Source organism: Gadus macrocephalus, chromosome 23 (assembly GCF_031168955.1).
Source record: "Gadus macrocephalus chromosome 23, ASM3116895v1".
Taxonomy (NCBI): Eukaryota; Metazoa; Chordata; class Actinopteri; order Gadiformes; family Gadidae; genus Gadus; species Gadus macrocephalus.
This window is the reverse complement of record NC_082404.1, coordinates 14,497,957-14,515,470: the sequence shown is the minus strand read 5'-3', so window position 1 is coordinate 14,515,470 and position 17,514 is coordinate 14,497,957. Positions and strand designations below refer to the sequence as shown.

The 17,514-nt window shown below is 46.5% G+C and overlaps 1 protein-coding gene and 1 long non-coding RNA gene across 5 annotated transcripts in view; both read left to right on the top strand.

The window, feature by feature from the left end:
- The window catches only part of tgfbr1b (transforming growth factor, beta receptor 1 b), a 30,417-nt gene extending 13,591 nt beyond the window's left edge, over positions 1 to 16,826 (top strand). For 2 of the 3 annotated variants that reach the window (XM_060045039.1, XM_060045040.1), the window contains exons 2-9: positions 1,499 to 1,747; positions 3,420 to 3,677; positions 4,020 to 4,250; positions 6,543 to 6,710; positions 7,099 to 7,255; positions 8,744 to 8,868; positions 9,245 to 9,375; positions 11,104 to 16,826. In XM_060045039.1, coding sequence (XP_059901022.1) covers positions 1,499 to 1,747; positions 3,420 to 3,677; positions 4,020 to 4,250; positions 6,543 to 6,710; positions 7,099 to 7,255; positions 8,744 to 8,868; positions 9,245 to 9,375; positions 11,104 to 11,229 — 1,445 coding nt within the window. In that variant the 3' untranslated portion in view covers positions 11,230 to 16,826. The remainder of the gene's footprint in view (positions 1 to 1,498; positions 1,748 to 3,419; positions 3,678 to 4,019; positions 4,251 to 6,542; positions 6,711 to 7,098; positions 7,256 to 8,743; positions 8,869 to 9,244; positions 9,376 to 11,103) is intronic. The other variant, XR_009524320.1, reaches the window with a different exon arrangement.
- Positions 1,755 to 3,257, top strand: LOC132452419 (uncharacterized). Of its 2 annotated transcripts, none has more exons than XR_009524321.1 (2): positions 1,755 to 2,829; positions 2,898 to 3,257. It is a non-coding gene; the product is annotated as an uncharacterized LOC132452419 (long non-coding RNA). The 2 variants fall into 2 exon arrangements; XR_009524322.1 differs by having other exon boundaries at positions 1,755 to 2,858.
- Positions 16,827 to 17,514: the final 688 nt, after the last annotated feature.

Sequence of the window (17,514 nt, the reverse complement as noted above, 5' to 3'; positions counted from 1 at the left end):
AGGGCATATGTGGCCTGTTGGTATGAATGGGCCTAAAAAAAAAAGTATATGGTTCCTGTTGGTTGTCAGTTGAGGTCATGGGTAGGAAGGGAATTTATTTTATTTTTTTATTTTATTTTTTCCAGCGGCAGCAAATGATAGGTAGGACTTTTTTCTTTCTTTTCCTTTTTTTACAGCAGCTCATAAAATAATTTGGGTCGCACATAAATTGACAGGGTCGGTCGGAAACCGGAACCGAACAAAAAAATGTTTTAGGCCATGTGTGAATTATGTTACAATCTTGTATTGCTGGCTGCTGCTATGTGGCTGTTGAGGAACCAAGCCTAATCATTTAACTCTTGTGTACTTCTTGTGTACAATAAGATGTTATACAAGTAATCCAAGGATTCAGATTCATGCTGTGCAATGCAGTCCATCTGTAGGGTTAGGGGCACACCTACATACATATGCTCCGGGATGGAAGGCGAACGTATGAGGCTGAGGCTCTATCAATGGAAACATGTCAGAATCAGAATCTCTTTATTGTCATTGCACAAAGTGCAACGAAATTGGGGTAGAGTAGAGTCTCTCAAAAGAAGTGCTTTTTAAAACAAAAACTAAATGAGAAAAGGGTTATTTTTTTTAAATATATATAGAATGTTAAAGAACTCGAACAAATATATATATTTTAAAATGTCAGCCAATTTTAAAGGTCCGATTGGTATGATAATGCAATAATTTATAATTCTGCATTATTTATTATTATTTATTATTTATTCCTATTTATTTATGGTGACTCATTGCCATTCCTCTCTGCATGTCAACGGACGGTTCACTGTCATTGAACCCTGAATACATCACCAGGGGGGGGGGGGGGTTCAAACCTTACCTCCCACAAGCCAGGGGGCAATGTCTAAAGTTTTTGATGTAGATTGTCGATGGCTTAACACATCTTTTATGTGTGTGTAATATGTTCTAAAGGGGATCACTTTGGTAGAGTGCGTAGCATTAAGGCACAGTCCTGATCGCAGGGTTCGATTCCTGCCCGTGGTCATCTGCTGCATGTCCTCCCCTCTATCTCCCATGCCTTCCTGTCTTTCTCACTCTATCATAATAAAGCATATTAATGCAGAAATAAATCTTAATTAAATAAATAAAGGGTGCCACTGAAGTCCTCCCCGTGTGGTGAACGTGTCCTCTTGAGTCGGGGCGTCTATACTGGGCACCGTTGGACTAAAACGTGGTTACATATCTCTCCCCTGCCCTTGAATCATCAGGAAACATGAATCAACAGCTCTGACCCAACAATGTTAAAGTATACTATTGTGAAAACCAGTTCTCCAATCCAGACGTCTTATGGTATGGTAAAAAGCCCCACAATACGAGTGATATTATACTGCGACGCATTTCATGTGTGTGTTCTAAAGGGGATCACTGAAGTTCTCCCCGTGTCGTGGATGTGCGTAGACCTGGGCACCATTGGACTAAAGCGTGGCTCCATGTCTCTGTCTCCCCTCAGCCCTGCAGTGCCATTGCGCCCGCTGCAACGGCAACTCCAGCTGCACCACGGACGGCGTGTGCTTCGTGGCCGCCCGCAAGTCGGGCGGCAAGGTGGTGATCGAGCGCAGCATGTGCGTCCCGCTGTACGAGCTGATCCCCCGCGACCGGCCCTTCATCTGCGCGGTGGCCGCCCGTGATGAGAAGGGCATCTACCCCAAGTGCTGCAACATCGACTACTGCAACACGGCCGACCCTAGCATGTTCCCTGGTAGGGTGGAGGGGGTTGTGTGTTTGTGTGTGTGTGTGTGTGTGTGTGTGTGTGTGTGTGTGTGTGTGTGTGTGTGTGTGTGTGTGTGTGTGTGTGTGTGTGTGTGTGTGTGTGTGTGTGTGTGTGTGTGTGTGTGTGCGTGTGTGTACTTAAAGGTCTGGTGTGTAGAATGGCATCTTACGGATCAGACTCAGATATGGAATGTAACATTCATGTTTTATTTGTATAATCCCATGAAGATAAGAATCTTTGTTTTGTAACCTTAGAATAAGCTCTTTTTATCTACATAGAGGGAGGGGGTCGACTCGTATTCCATGGGAGCTGCCATGTTTCTAAAGGAGCCCAGAACCGACAAACAGCGAGAAACGAGAAAACCGTTTTCAGAAAATTGGTTTTGGGCTCAAGAGTTGTATGATGGGTGGGGGTGGGTTATCCCCATGAGTACGACCCAGTTGTGATTATTCTTTAGTACCGTAGTTGTGTAGGATTCTTCTAATGAGTGATGTTGTTTACGGAATGCGCCACAAACCATAGTGTTACATGATGAGTGTTTCTGGAAGCCTAACCCTCTTGGACACGGACATCCACCGCTGAGTTATTGTTAGGGAAGGGGCAGGGCAGGGCAGCCTTGACGGATGGTGTGGGTGTCTTTAATCAATCATGCATTGGAAAAGTTACTTTTTGAGGTAGTTTCCCTGTTAACTATAAGAGGCCCTCACACTCTTTCGGATAAAGTCGGTATCCAAAAGGAAACAACTTTACAACGTCATGTTATGGCAAGCAATCATTATACACGGGTTAGTATATTATATTCACGTACCGCAGAGCATGTCTACATCGGCTGGTAGAGCAGACTGCGATCGAGATACATGGTCGATACCTAACAGATAGTTCTAGCTCTATGAAGTTTACCAACAGGGTGCAACTGGAGGCCGTGAGGAACGAGGAAGGCTGTGAACCGTTACCTCCGCCGGGTCCTTGCATATTAGCTGTGTTCTGTAGGCTGTCGGTCGAGGTCTTCCACCGTAGCTCATGAGAACATGAGCTACGGCGCTGCTGCGTGGCGCTGTGACTCTAGCCAGGTGTCGCTCTGTGCTGTGACTCTAGCCAGGTGTTGCTCTACGCTGTGTGGTGCTGTGACTCTAGCCAGGTGTTGCTCTATGCTGTGACTCTAGCCAGGTGTTGCTCTACACTGTGACTCTAGCCAGGTGTTGCTCTACACTGTGACTCTAGCCAGGCGTCACTCTATGCTGTGACTCTAGCCAGGTGTTGCACTACACTGTGACTCTAGCCAGGCGTCACTCTATGCTATGACTCTAGTCAGGTGTCGCTCTATGCTATGACTCTAGCCAGGTGTTGCTCTATACTGTGACTCTAGCCAGGTGTTGCTCTATACTGTGACTCTAGCCAGGTGTTGCTCTATGCTGTGACTCTAGCCAGGTGTCACTCTATGCTATGACTCTAGCCAGGTGTCGCTCTATGCTATGACTCTAGCCAGGTGTCGCTCTATGCTATGACTCTAGCCAGGTGTTGCTCTATACTGTGACTCTAGCCAGGTGTTGCTCTATACTGTGACTCTAGCCAGGTGTTGCTCTATGTGTTGCTCTATGCTTTGTGTTGCTGTGACTCTAGCCAGGCGTCGCTCCTCAGTTCTCCTCTGTTGTGTCCCCAGTGCCCTCAGAGAAGCCCCCCGCGCTGGGGCCCGTGGCCCTGGCGGCGGTGATCGCGGGGCCCGTGTGTGTGCTGTGTCTGCTGCTGGTGGTGGCCTTCTACGTGTGCCACAGCCACCGCATGGGGGCCGGGGGGGTCGGGGCCCACCACCACCGCGTGCCCAACGAGGAGGACCCCAACATGGACCACCCCTTCATCACGGGCGGGGCCACCCTCAAGGACCTCATCTACGACATGACCACCTCCGGCTCCGGATCAGGTGGGCCGCCCGTCTATCAGTGTAGCGTCCAGTTAGCCTGGGCCTGTTAGCCTGGTGCTATTAGCCTGGGCCTGTGATGCCACATGAGATGCTACATGCCACATGTGATGCCACATGTGACATGTGGCATCACATGTGGCATCACATGTCCCATGTGATGCCACATGGGACATGTGATGCCACATGTGATAGCCCCTCTACCAGCGCTGAATTGTAAGTGCGTGTTATCCGTTAGCCTGGACTTTAGACCGTTCTCCTGACCCTCCACTGGTTCTTCTGACCCTCCGCTGGTTCCACTGGTTCTTCTGACCCTCCACTGGTTTATGTCTGCCCCACCCACAGGGCTGCCGCTGCTGGTCCAGAGGACCATCGCCAGGACCATCATCCTGCAGGAGAGCATCGGGAAGGGGCGCTTCGGCGAGGTGTGGCGGGGGAAGTGGCGCGGCGAGGAGGTCGCCGTCAAGATCTTCTCCTCCCGGGAGGAGCGCTCCTGGTTCAGGGAGGCTGAGATCTACCAGACGGTCATGCTGCGGCACGAGAACATCCTGGGCTTCATCGCCGCCGACAACAAAGGTCGGTTCACTGCTAGTTAAAGACAACCACAGTCTGTTCTCCAGGGCTTAAACTAGTTAAGGACAACAAAGGTCTGGTCACTACTAGTTAAAGACAACTACGGTCTGTTCTCCAGGGCTTAAACTACCTAAGGACAACAAAGGTCTGGTCACTACTAGTTAAAGACAACCACAGTCTGTTCTCCAGGGCTTAAACTAGTTAAGGACAACAAAGGTCTGGTCACTACTAGTTAAAGACAACTACGGTCTGTTCTCCAGGGCTTAAACTAGATAAGGACAACAAAGGTCGGTTCACTACTAGTTAAGGACAACTACGGTCTGTTCTCCAGGGCTTAAACTAGTTAAGGACAACAAAGGTCGGTTCACTACTAGTTAAGGGCAACTACGGTGTGTTCTCCAGGGCTTAAACTAGTTAAGGACAACAAAGATCGGGTCACTACTAGTTAAGGACAACTACGGTCTGTTCTCCAGGGCTTGAACTAGTTAAGGACAACAAAGGTTGGGTCACTACTAGTTAAGGACAACTACGGTCTGTTCTCCAGGGCTTGAACTAGTTAAGGACAACAAAGGTCGGGTCACTACTAGTTAAAGACAACTACGGTCTGTTCTCCAGGGCTTAGACTAGATAAGGACAACAAAGGTCGGTTCACTACTAGTTAAGGACAACTACGGTCTGTTCTCCAGGGCTTGAACTAGTTAAGGACAACAAAGGTTGGGTCACTACTAGTTAAAGACAACCACGGTCTGTTCTCCAGGGCATAAACTAGTTAAAGACAACAAGGTTCATGTCCACTAGGGATTAAACCAGTTAAGGTCAACAGAGGTCTGTTCACTAGGGCTTAAACGAGTTAAGACAACAAGGGTCAGGCTTAAACTAGTTAAGGACAACCAGGGTAAGGACACAAGGTCCATGTTCAATTAATTTTCTAACATTATAACCCTTAAAGTTAAGTTACTTTAAGGTTTTCAGTGATTTGTGGTTATTATGTCTTTTAACCGTAAACAGCCACACTCTATTTACCATCTTACATCGTAGCACTTTGAGAAACGGTGAGGCAGATGGAGCAGTCGAGATTAGTTTTCACTGTGAGCACTTTAACCTACCGCCTGTTCTCTAGAGCTGATATCATCATTGATATCATCAGTTAGTTAAGATGAAAACTATCAGTTCTGTTTGATCACGCTGGCTGCACATGCTCACACAGGCCCAGACAGCGTTGGATTTACCAGGATTAGGTGTTTAACTATTTAAATACACCTTCTGAAAAACGTATCAATCATTGTTGGCAGCTTGGCATTTTAAAGTATGCATTTGGGCCAGCCCTCCCTTCAAAGAAAATAACAAACATGAAACAGTTGTTATCACAGCTTAATGAACTACATTTAAGTGGCCAAATTGTATTTGCTTTTTGGACATATATGAAGAACATTTAACTCCTCAAACCCAAACCAAGTTGATCAGTCTTCCCTAACACAGTATTTTTTTCATTTACATTTAGGCCATTAAGCAGACACTTTATCCAAAGCGACCTTAAGCGGTTAATTCAGACATTCACACACCGACGGCAGAGTCAACCGTGCAAGGCGACAGCCAAGCTCCTAGGGAGCAATTAGGGCTGGGAGTCTTGCTCAGGGACACCTCGGCACTCAGCTAGGAGGAGCCGGGGATCGAAACCAGCAACCTTCCAGTTACCAGCCAACCAGCTCTACCACCTAAACGAAGCCGACCAAGCTCATCGCCTCCCAGACATTGATTTCTAGCGGAGCTCTTTGCTGGCCATCAGTTCTGTTTCGGAGCGTGTGTGTAGGTGAGACACAAATAGTCGGTTTGTAGACAGTGAGTGGGCACTGTTGGCTGGAGAAGAATAACGAGCGGCCCTGTTTCCACCAACACCGCCGTCTGGCAGGCTGTCTGGACACTGGGTCACAGCGATCAGGCTGCGTGGGGAGTGGATGGAAGTATGGATGCAACATTATCAACAGTTTGAGCTGTCTGGAACATCCACTAAGATAGGGCTTTAATTGGGATCTACAAGGAGAAAATACCAAACGTGATATAGCGCATTTAAAGGTGAAAGGGAATATAATACAAATAATTTAATATCTGAGCGGTATGTGTCTCTCTTTCTCTCTCTTCTTCTCTCTCTCCTTCTCCCACTCTCTATCGCTCTCTCTCTCTCTAATGTAATAAGAAGTATAAATATTGGACACATCCTTTTAGCTATTATGTGTGCGTGTTTATTTGATCGCTGTAACCTTTCCTCTGATGTTCTCCCTCTGATCCGCGCTGTAGATAACGGAACGTGGACCCAGCTGTGGCTGGTGTCTGACTACCACGAGCACGGGTCCCTGTTCGACTACCTGAACCGCTACACAGTCACCGTGGAGGGCATGATCAAGCTGTCCCTGTCCACCGCCAGCGGGCTGGCCCACCTGCACATGGAGATAGTGGGCACACAAGGTAACACACGCACACACGCACACACACACACACACACACACACACACACACACACACACACACACACACACACACACACACACACACACACACACACACACACACACACACACACACACACACACACACACACACACACACACAAAAATACACAAAAATACAGATATACATACACACGATATAAGTTCATACTTATTTCTCTCAATAAGGCCATAATGCATCATACTTATTGACTGTAATGATGACCAGGTCAGGAAATAACAACTGAGAATGTTCTGTAATATCTACTATCTAATGATACTTGAGTGGGAATGTGTTACTTGTAGTCTGCTTCCGTCTCCATCGCAGATGGAATCATGTGCATGATACTTCTGTCTCTGGTCTCCAGGAAAGCCTGCCATCGCCCACAGGGACCTGAAGTCCAAGAACATCCTGGTCAAGAAGAACGGGACGTGCTGCATCGCCGACCTGGGCCTGGCCGTCCGCCACGACTCGGCCACGGACACCATCGACATCGCCCCCAACCACCGCGTGGGCACCAAGAGGTACGCACACACAGATGGGGTCAGACCACAGAATGTCACCTGGCCCAAAGCATTAAAACGTTGTGAAGCAATAACATGAGGCTTGAATGTGTACTCTGGTCAAACCTGACCTATACTATTCTTAAGATGCATCATGTTGGACCCAGGGCTCTTCTCACCACATCGTTGTAGCAATACACACTAAGCAGGCGCTCCGCTGACTCCATCCTAGCCTCGCTAGATCACTACAGGCAGAGGCCTTCCCCACTGAATCAATCAGTGAAATAAGGGTTCTGATCTGGGAACCGAAGCTATCCCAGTGAGAGGAGGTATGTGTTGATGCAACCTCCATGTTGAGCTTGATTAATTACCTAGGGGACTAAGAGAGGTTCTGTTCACTCTGTTGTTCCCTGCTCCTCTCTCCTCTCTCCACTCTCCCCTCTCCACCCACTCTCCCGTCTCCTCTCTCCGTCTCCCCTCTCCCCTCCCCCCTCCCCTCTCTCTTGTCTCCTCTCTCTTCTCCATCGCCTTGGGCTGCCGGTTGGAGGCTGAACCACTAAATCATTCAGCAGGCTTCAGGTGATGAGGAGACCAGCGGCCCTCAACTGAAGTTTATTATTATATTATTTTATAAAATATATTAATAGTTAAATCCTCTCCATTCTTCACTCCCAATCCTCATGTTATTGCTCATCAGTGTCAGCCTGAATATAACATGAGGCTAGCTGGAGCGGGGGGGGTCATGTTTGGATATTTTGGTGGCTGCGATAACCTGCAGCCTCTGATACCCCCAGAGAGATCTAGTGTGTGCGTAGTCTTCATCTGCTCGGTGAGGAAGAGCTGAGTCCTGTCAAAAGAAAGAGCTCTGTAAGGCGGAGAAGGGTAACAGTGGGTCTTGATGCGCGGTTGTATCGACGTCCGGGAAGGTTGGTATATTATTATCAACGCTGTTGGAATACTGCATAAGATCACCATTTGGTGACTCTGTAGTTCTGTTAACTGGCTTGGAGAGTGGCAGGTGAACTGTGTGTCAAGGCCCGGATACACTTGGAATAAAATCAAAAGTGGCGTGTTTGCATAGACTGACCCAGCGGCTGTGGAATGCGGCGATTTGGACTGTAAATACAAATGTGCCTCTCCCCCCTTAATCCTAGCCAGGCTTGCTTCGACTGGTTCACATTGAAATAAACAGATTAGGATGCGATCGTCCATACTTTCCAATGGTCATAAACCGGCAGTTTGCCCCCGTGAACAAACAGTTTAGTTTATAAATTGTTGCCTAAAGGGTGCCTTTGGTAAGATCAATGGCGATCAGTGGGGTAGAATGCGCTGTTAGGAGTGGACAGCTCATGCAGTCCTGTTGATTTGCAAAGCTCTTTTTATTGGACTCCAGTCAGTCTGAAGACCATTGTCTGCAATAAGACACACATTTACCCTTAAACTAACCCTCAGCCAACAGAGTGCTGCTCTAGGCGACCACATGTTATAATCCTTTTTGTCTCTCTTCAGGTACATGGCCCCAGAGGTGCTGGATGACTCCATAAACATGAAGCACTTTGAGTCCTTCAAGAGGGCGGACATCTACGCCATGGGCCTGGTCTTCTGGGAGATCGCAAGCCGATGCTCCATGGGAGGTATGACTTGAGCAACGCATTCGACTGAAGCATTGAAGTGGCATTATCGGGGCATTGTTGCTCTCATGACCGTTGCTCGCTTCAGACGAAGAGCTCCGAGGTGGGCTGGGTCTGTGGCGACCTCGGGCCGCAGAACTGCAGGCTGTGTCAGAGATGGCACATGGCATTAAGAAGGGTGTCGCAGAAGCCATTTGCATACAGTCCGAACAGCAGGGGCCCACGGGGACCTTGTTAGATATACAACACCGTCCAGGGGCCTCTCAACCCAAACAGCCCTCGCAAGAGATTCAACTTCGAACAACAGATGATAGCGGAATATAACTGGGTCGGTGATTTCCGGTGATTCTCTATGATTCAGCCTGTTGTTTTTCGACAGGCATTCACGAAGACTACCAGCTGCCGTACCATGACCTGGTGCAGTCGGACCCGTCCGTGGAGGAGATGAGGAAGGTGGTGTGTGAACAGAAGCTGCGGCCAAACATTCCCAACCGCTGGCAGAGTTGTGAGGTATGAACGCATCTGTAAAGGAGATCTAGATCTTTCTCACCTCTGACTAATGTACCAGTGGTGTGTGTAGCGTCTACTGGTGCTAAATTGGGCCAGACGGCAGCCTGCAGTGTGAAACAGTCTGGTTGTGCTGACTGTTCATGCTTCAGCCTTCTTTCTTGGCCGCTAGCTTGGCTGCTAGTTCCTTTAGCTATAATAGTTAGGGTTAGGGTTAGTAATATATATCAATATTTTGTGTGTGTGTGTGTGTGTGTGTGTGTGTGTGTGTGTGTGTGTGTGTGTGTGTGTGTGTGTGTGTGTGTGTGTGTGTGTGTGTGTGTGTGTGTGTGTGTGTGTGTGTGTGTGTGTGTGTGTGTGTGTATTTGTAATGTATATTTATGTATGTATATAGTAACGCTCACTCTTTACTGAATAATACTCTATGTAGTGTATCATATAGTATAGTTACTTTATAGTAGTCTATATAGTGTAGCATATAGTATAGTTACTGTATAGCATTCTATACAGTGTAATATCTAGTATACTGCGTAGTATCGTTACTGTATAGTACTCTATAATGTGTAGTATACAGTGTATAGTATAAAGTATGCTCTGCTGTTTGGTGGGCTTAAGGACTTTTTCCTCAGTACTTTTTTCTAGCTGTTGTTTAGTCTGGTTCAAACCTGTTCAACCTGTAGCCTGTCTGGTTGTGTGTCGCTATTGCATCCCGTGGGACATCCCCAAGGGTTTGTGTGTTCGTGTGTACGTGCAGGCATTGGAAAACAAATCTCTTTATTTGATGAATCAGAAGAAGACATTGGAAATGTGATGAGGAAGACACACACACACACAACACACACACACACACACACACACACACACACACACACACACACACACACACACACACACACACACACACACACACACACACACACACACACACATACAAACATATATACAAACAAAAAAACATATATATACACACACATACATACACACACACACACATATATTCACACACTCACACACAAACATATATATACATATCCACACACACACACACACACACACACAGAGCTTAGAATGCAGTTCTTTTGTTGATTCTGCTGACTTCCTCATACACGATCCCGGCCTGTTGAAGCAGCCTCTTGCCTCTGCGGCTTTCCACTGAACTGCATAGTGTCGAGTTTGCTGCCAAGACCGAATTATGAGAACGTTGCTTTAACCACATTCAGAATTCATGTAAATAGTAGTATTATTCATGTGCAGTGGACAGCAGGCAAGTGGGCGGTTGTATCAACATCCTGTCTGTCTGGCATTCGATTGGCTAGAACCACTAACACAGACTCAATGGTGATAAAACCTTCTCCAGATCTGGGGCGGCTTGTTCTTTTAGATTCAACCTCACCGACCAAAAGCTGTTTGATAAATAATACATAAGAGTGTCTGACTAGAGAGAGGGATTGACATGGGATGACCTTAGAGTTAGGGTTAACCCTAACTGGTTAACCCGGAGTCTAAGCTCTAACTAGCCCTAACTAGTTTGGGTGTTAACCCTCACTATTTAACTAGCTAGGGTTAACCCTAATTAGTTAATCCTAGTTAGGACTAACCCTTCGGACCTTTGTCATACTGGAGAAGCTGTGTCTAATCGTTGGTATCGGTGGTGGGTGGTCTCTCATGGTGATGGTAACGTGTCGGGTGGTCTTTCGTGGTGATGATCGGCGGACTCCCTCCTCTCCACAGGCCCTGAGGGTGATGGCCAAGATCATGCGTGAGTGCTGGTACGCCAACGGCGCGGCCCGCCTGACGGCCCTGCGCATCAAGAAGACGCTGTCCCAGCTCAGCCAGCAGGAGGGCATCAAGATGTAGAGCCGCACACACATACCCCCCTGTTGTTTTTATTATTCAAAGCAATGTCTTATATTATCATTATCAACCTGTCCCTGCCCGGGAGATTACCTTTTTCTTTCTTTACTGGGCAGGAGTATATGTGTATGTATATTTCCTTCATTTTTTGGTTTTGGTTTCATTTTTGAGTAGCCACACAGCACCCGTCAACACACACACACACACACACACACACACACACACACACACACACACACACACACACACACACACACACACACACACACACACACACACACACACACACACACACACACACACACACGCACACACTCTGGTGTGGGCCCCCCCAGCCTACGCGGACCACTGGGGCGTGGGCACAATGGATAGGCTGGAGGACTCATCCTGAAAGCTTGTGAGGGAGTGAAGGCCAGACCCCCGCTCTCCTCCGCGCTCTGGGGAGGTCCCGGTAAACCAGGTCTGGGAGGGTCCAACAGAGACCCAACCAATGGTGCTCCGGCCTGAGAGCCAGTCCACCACAGAGACACGAGGGAGGCCTGCTCTCTCCTCATGCTGCTGACGTCACTCAGCAGCCCTTCATCAGCATGGGCAGCAGAGCTCCTCCCAGTGGTGCCCCCCTCTGCCACTGGTGTGCTCCACTGGTGTCCCCTCTGCCAGTGTTGTCCCCTCCTGGGAGGCTGGTGTTCTGTGTGGCGACGCCCCCTTGCTGTCCCTCTTGTTTTCTGAACCGCCATCAGTATTACCGGCAAGACGGGTCAGTTCATATCATTTCTTTCTATGACAGAGTATCCGATTCCTCAGCATTTTATTTTGTCATTATTTGTGTGTCTCAATTTCTTAGCTACATTTGGAATTTTTGTTTTGGACAGCATCTCATTCATTCTCCGCTAACATGCTGCAACATATGCAAACTAATGATTTATGCTATACAACACAAGCGGACAACCACAATAGAACTACAAACCGAGATAACGACAACATAGAACTACAACACGAGATGACAAAAGAAATACAACACGAGAGGACAACAGGACTACAACACTAAATGACAAAAGAACTACAACACAGGTGACAACAGAACTACAACATTAGATGACAATAGAACTGCAACACAGGTGACAATAGAAATACGACACGAGATGACGATAGAACTATAACACTAGATGACAACAGAACAACAGGGGACCGCTGCCGCCATGCCTTCCAGGCTACCCTTCGAGTGCCACAGCTTTAACTGACAGCTCGTCCACCTCCAGCGTGCGGTAGGAGACTGTGTGTGTCTGTGGTGTGTGTGTGTGTCCACACCGTGGTGTGCGTGTGGTGCGCATGTGCTCTGAGCAGCGACGGCCTCTAGGGGTCGCTGAGGAGCTCCCATCATTCTGCTGGCCTCACACTATGCACACCGGCCCCAGACTAGAGGGGCTGGCGGAGGAGTGACGCACGCAGACACACACACACACACACACACACACACACACACACGTACACACGTGCACGCCAAACTCGACCTGAGCCCTCTCCCTGGTGCCATCAGCCAGCCTGCGCCTCAGCCAGCCTGCACCTCAGCAGCAGCTCATCCTGTGGTCCCCAGGGGGCCCCAGCTCCTCCGTCAGGGGCCGAGCAAACAGCCGCTTTGGTCTCGACCGCATTGGTGCCGTTGTTTACAAAATGGGGGGGGGGGGGGGCAGGCATGTTGTTTTCAAGCATTAACTTTTATCAAATGATAATCAAAACTTAAAAAAAACTTGGAGTGATGTACATTCGTTTTAAATATAGCAAGTGGATATTTACTAAGCCATAGGTTTTTCCATTGATTTGGAGTAACGTGGTTTAGTTGATTTATGTTTTGTCCTTTTAACGGCAAGATCTTTTTCTACTAGAATGTACATTTCTGAAGATGCCACCGCAAAAACAAAAGAGAATACTGCAACTTTGTCATTTCAGCTTTGCAAGCCTTAAGGGACCAACAAAATATGCTTTTGTTTCTTCTGTAAAACATATATATGAATGATTACCGGTACTTTGTTTAAAACTGATCATATATAATCTTAAGGACAAAAAATGATATGTAGCACAGTCTTATTTATTGTCTCGGGGTCATACTGCCACACAGCTAAACCAGTTCAAGCCCGTCAAATAACATTTAAATAACAACTACTTGGAATACTGACACACGGCCTGTGAGTTTGGTCCTTCTTCAAATGTCACTTGAAAGAATATCTGGTTATTCAGCAAGTGCACTTCACGGTTTAGATGCGTGGCCCTATGGACCTGGTCGACTAGTTATCTAGCTAACTAGCTAAGTTTGTCTTTATTTTCTTCTTCTTCTTTGGTTTTAGACAATGTATTGATGTGCTGCTATGGAGTCTGGCCGTCCTGCTGAGGAGGGGGCCAGCTCCGGTCGGATGTACAGTACATATCCTCATTGCCTGACTTCAATCTGTGCCATGTCGCTATTCTGTGGCTCCTCAAGTTCACTTTTGTATCGACTGGAGCCCATAATAGTCCTCCATTTTGAAAGCCTGTTTTGTATGAAAGTTATCAAAATAGTCTGTGTGATTGAATAATCAACCACAGCAAACTCTCCACAAGTGCATCAAAACAAAAAAAATGAATTTCTGTGCCATATACACCTGTATAGAAATTGAACTTTCACAAATGTTGTTTTCCCATGGAAGGAACTTCTACGTGTGTTGGGTGGGAAGGGGGGTCTACGGTTTTAAACCGGTTTGATATAAAAGAGAAGAGAATCGTCAATCGTTTGCTGCTATCTCAAAGCAAAAGAGGGTTCATTCATTGCCTCTACTGAACCCTGACCCTAACCCCCACTCCAACCCTGACCCTAACCCCAGCCCAGGGGTCTGGGTTCACCCTATCCAAGCCTTCAGGGTCCCAAGATGGGGGGGGGGGGGGGGACAGTAGACTATCAACATTCATTCAGCTACAGTTCTTGATTGGACTGTGTGGTGTTCATGTTCTGCTAGACAAGTCATACTCTGGGACATTAACAACAACAAAAGCTCAACTCAACAGCACCTCCCCTGGTTCGCCTCCACCAGGACACCTGTTCATTCTGTCTTAATGATCACCAGCAGCCTTCCTCTTTACTTTCTTCACTTGTAAAAAGACTTCTGACTCTGGTTTTATACACCGCATATGATTTCCTCTTCTGGTCACATTATGGAATAATCTGCTTTGTTCTCCTTCAGCCCTCCCGGAGGTCCAGGTCTCGACCCCGGGTCCCCCAGGTTAGACTAGAGCTCCAGACCGCTGAGCCCTTGCTGAGGTCCAGGTCATGGCCACTCTAGACCGTGACCTGGACCCAGAGCGCTCCAGTTGAGCCCTTCAGAACCAAACTCGGCTCCAGCCTTGTGACTAACCAATCAACAAATGAAGTAGTATTAGTTCAGTCTTCGGTTACTCTTTAAAGGACCAAGCATAACAACCTTTTAAGTCAATAAATGCATATAGAAATGTGTGAACGAAATTAAGAAATATCTGAATACATGTCAGAAGTGAAAAGTTGTTCTCATGATCTGATGGTTTCTGTATTTTTTTTATTCCCAATTATAGCAATTATTCGAGTATGTTTCGCTCAGTATTCTGTGTGTTTACCAGCCCTATTTCTTTGTTTCCACACTCTGTATATTTGCATTCATTCATTTCCATAGTTCTTTGTGACGCATAAGAGAGAAGCCAGTGATGAGCTCCACTGGAGTCTGTACGCTTAAAGGTTCTTCAGAGGTACCTTCTCCCTAGTGGAGAAACGGTCTTCAGTAGGAATCCAATAGAGCGAGGAAAGCAGAGGTCTGCACATGAACGTCCGTTCAGCAGATGGACTCATCGCTGGTTTACTGACCAGCAGAAATCTGCTTCCACCGTCACAAAGAAATACTGAAGTCAAGTGAAGAGCGGACATACAGCGGGAATTGATAAATAGATGAATTCCTTATCATAGAAATACAACCGCCAATGAGTTAAAACAACATTTATTGAACATAATTAAATTGGACAAAACAATTACAAAAAATATAGAGAATTTAGGAAGAAAAAAGCATTTGCAATCACATGTTTTATTAATTTCTTAATTTAAAAAGCACATGTATTTATTAATTAAATATTGTTTTCATTTGGTTCCTTCATATGAACATGCTTAGATATGGTCCAGATTCAGGTGTTTAGGGGGAATGTTTCTTTATACGTGGTTAATGCCTTTGTCATTGAACTTGGTTCTCAAGCGAGATGACATTTTAATAGAATATAAAATAGTATTTTTTTGTTGAATTTTCTACTCACTTAAAAGGGCCAATACTCTATAAGACTCTGGTTCCCCAAAGCAAATCCACTTTAATTGAAAGGTAGAAGTAATTAGCTATGCCCACAACGTGAAGAAGATTACCACCCAAATTCTTATCTGGTTCTTTGTCTGCTGTAAGCGTTAAATATCTGTGCCCTTCTGTGACTCAAACCTAGGTAGGAAATGCAAGCATTTTGTCATCTGTGTAGTGACCAAGGCCGCCTTTAGTCTTTCGTTACTTCTCAACGCAAGCAGATGCAGACTGCGTGGACAAAGTGTACCACTAGTGCTCCCCTCGCTCTTAGCGACACAACAGGTCCAGGAGCAGCTGTGGGTGTATTGGAACACGTGTCAGTGTCTCCTCCAGCTGAGCCAGGGTTCCACCCCAAAGGGTGAGGGTTAGAACACAGCACAGCTACAGCACTTGTTGGATATGCAATAACGATGAACATATGCACCCCCCAACGGTGTCTTATGCAAATCCTCAGCCGGCCCTATAGGATCCCGCCGGTCAGATGATCTACCTATGCTAACACGATCCACTCACTGTGACCGTATCGTCATGGGGGCAGCGTGAGTCACAACCCGGGGGGAGCAGCTAGGAGACTGGTTAGGAGACCTTTGTGCCCAGTGACGGCAGACACGCCCCAGCGCGGTTTTGTGGCTCTCCTATGGTATTGAGGAGAACAGGAAGAGCACAAGCTGTAGCCTTGCAATTCCTGTTCCTGATTGGATATGAATTATGTGACAGAATGATTACCAAAGTTTGTATGAAAAGTTAAATATCCAAGAAAAAAATAAGTAAATGAGATGCAATTTTTAAAATGTGTGTAAATTAGGTTCAGTGTTGAGGGTTTTAGAGTTGGCTAACTTCTAAGCAGGCTTAGTCAAGGTTGTGTTGATTGGTTTGGGTCACTGAAGGGCTCTGCAGAGCGACCAGTATAAACGTCTGCTTCCTTGAGAGGCTGCTTAGCAACCAGACTAACTCCTTTCATTTGGCAGAACTCTGCTTTTCTTTTCCTATTCCACCCTGAAGGACAAAACCGCATGTGATCGTGTTTCTGTATTGAAGTCTGCATCACTTGCTTTAAAGGCTGAAAATGAACAAACTAAAAGGTCATCAAAATGAAAAGAAGATGCCTCCTTTAAGACCAATGCGTTTTACCTCACTGTAAATATTTTCTCAATTTGTTTACTCCAACTTTGCAATTTATACTTTTTTGGTTTGATTTTTGTTTCTATGAAATGCTTAAAAAATGTAAGAGAATAAAACTTTTGTCATGGTACTTAAATGTCAGAAGGCCTTGTATTGTGTTTGTGTTCACGCAGTTTGCTGCTTCTGTTCTTACTAAGCTGTCTGTACTGACGGTCTGTACTCAGTCTGTGCTGACGTTCTACTCGTACTGACGGTCTTTATCAGTCTGTACTGATGGTCTGTACTCATTCTGCACTGATGGTCTGCACTCGACCTGTACTGACGGTCTGAACTCAGTCTGTATTGACGGTCGGATATGACGGTCTGAACTCAGTCTGTATTGACGGTCTGAACTCAGTCTGTAGTGACGGTCTGTACTCAGTCTGTACTGACGGTCTGTACCCAGTCTGTACTGACGGTGTGTACTGATGTTCTGTACTCGGTCTGTAAAGTGAGTTCTTGCTGAGTCTCTGCCCCACTGAGTCCCGGTATAAATGCCTTGTGTCAAATGTTCCTTTGTTTAAAATAATAAATACAAATGAGGCAGGAGGGAAAGTAGATGCATTCTCAGCTACTGTGCCCAACCCTTTACTACTTCTACCATATTATAACCTGAACTACACCATATATAGTGTGTTCAGACCGAGGGAAGACATAGGACATAGAGGGCCGATACCTTGTTAATTTCTGATCAAGCTGGAGTAGCAAATGGTTTGAATAAAGAAGCTAAGAGTTTCATAAAGAATTGTGTCACTTACTTGTCTCGTCGGCATGAAGACTTGTTCAGCAAACA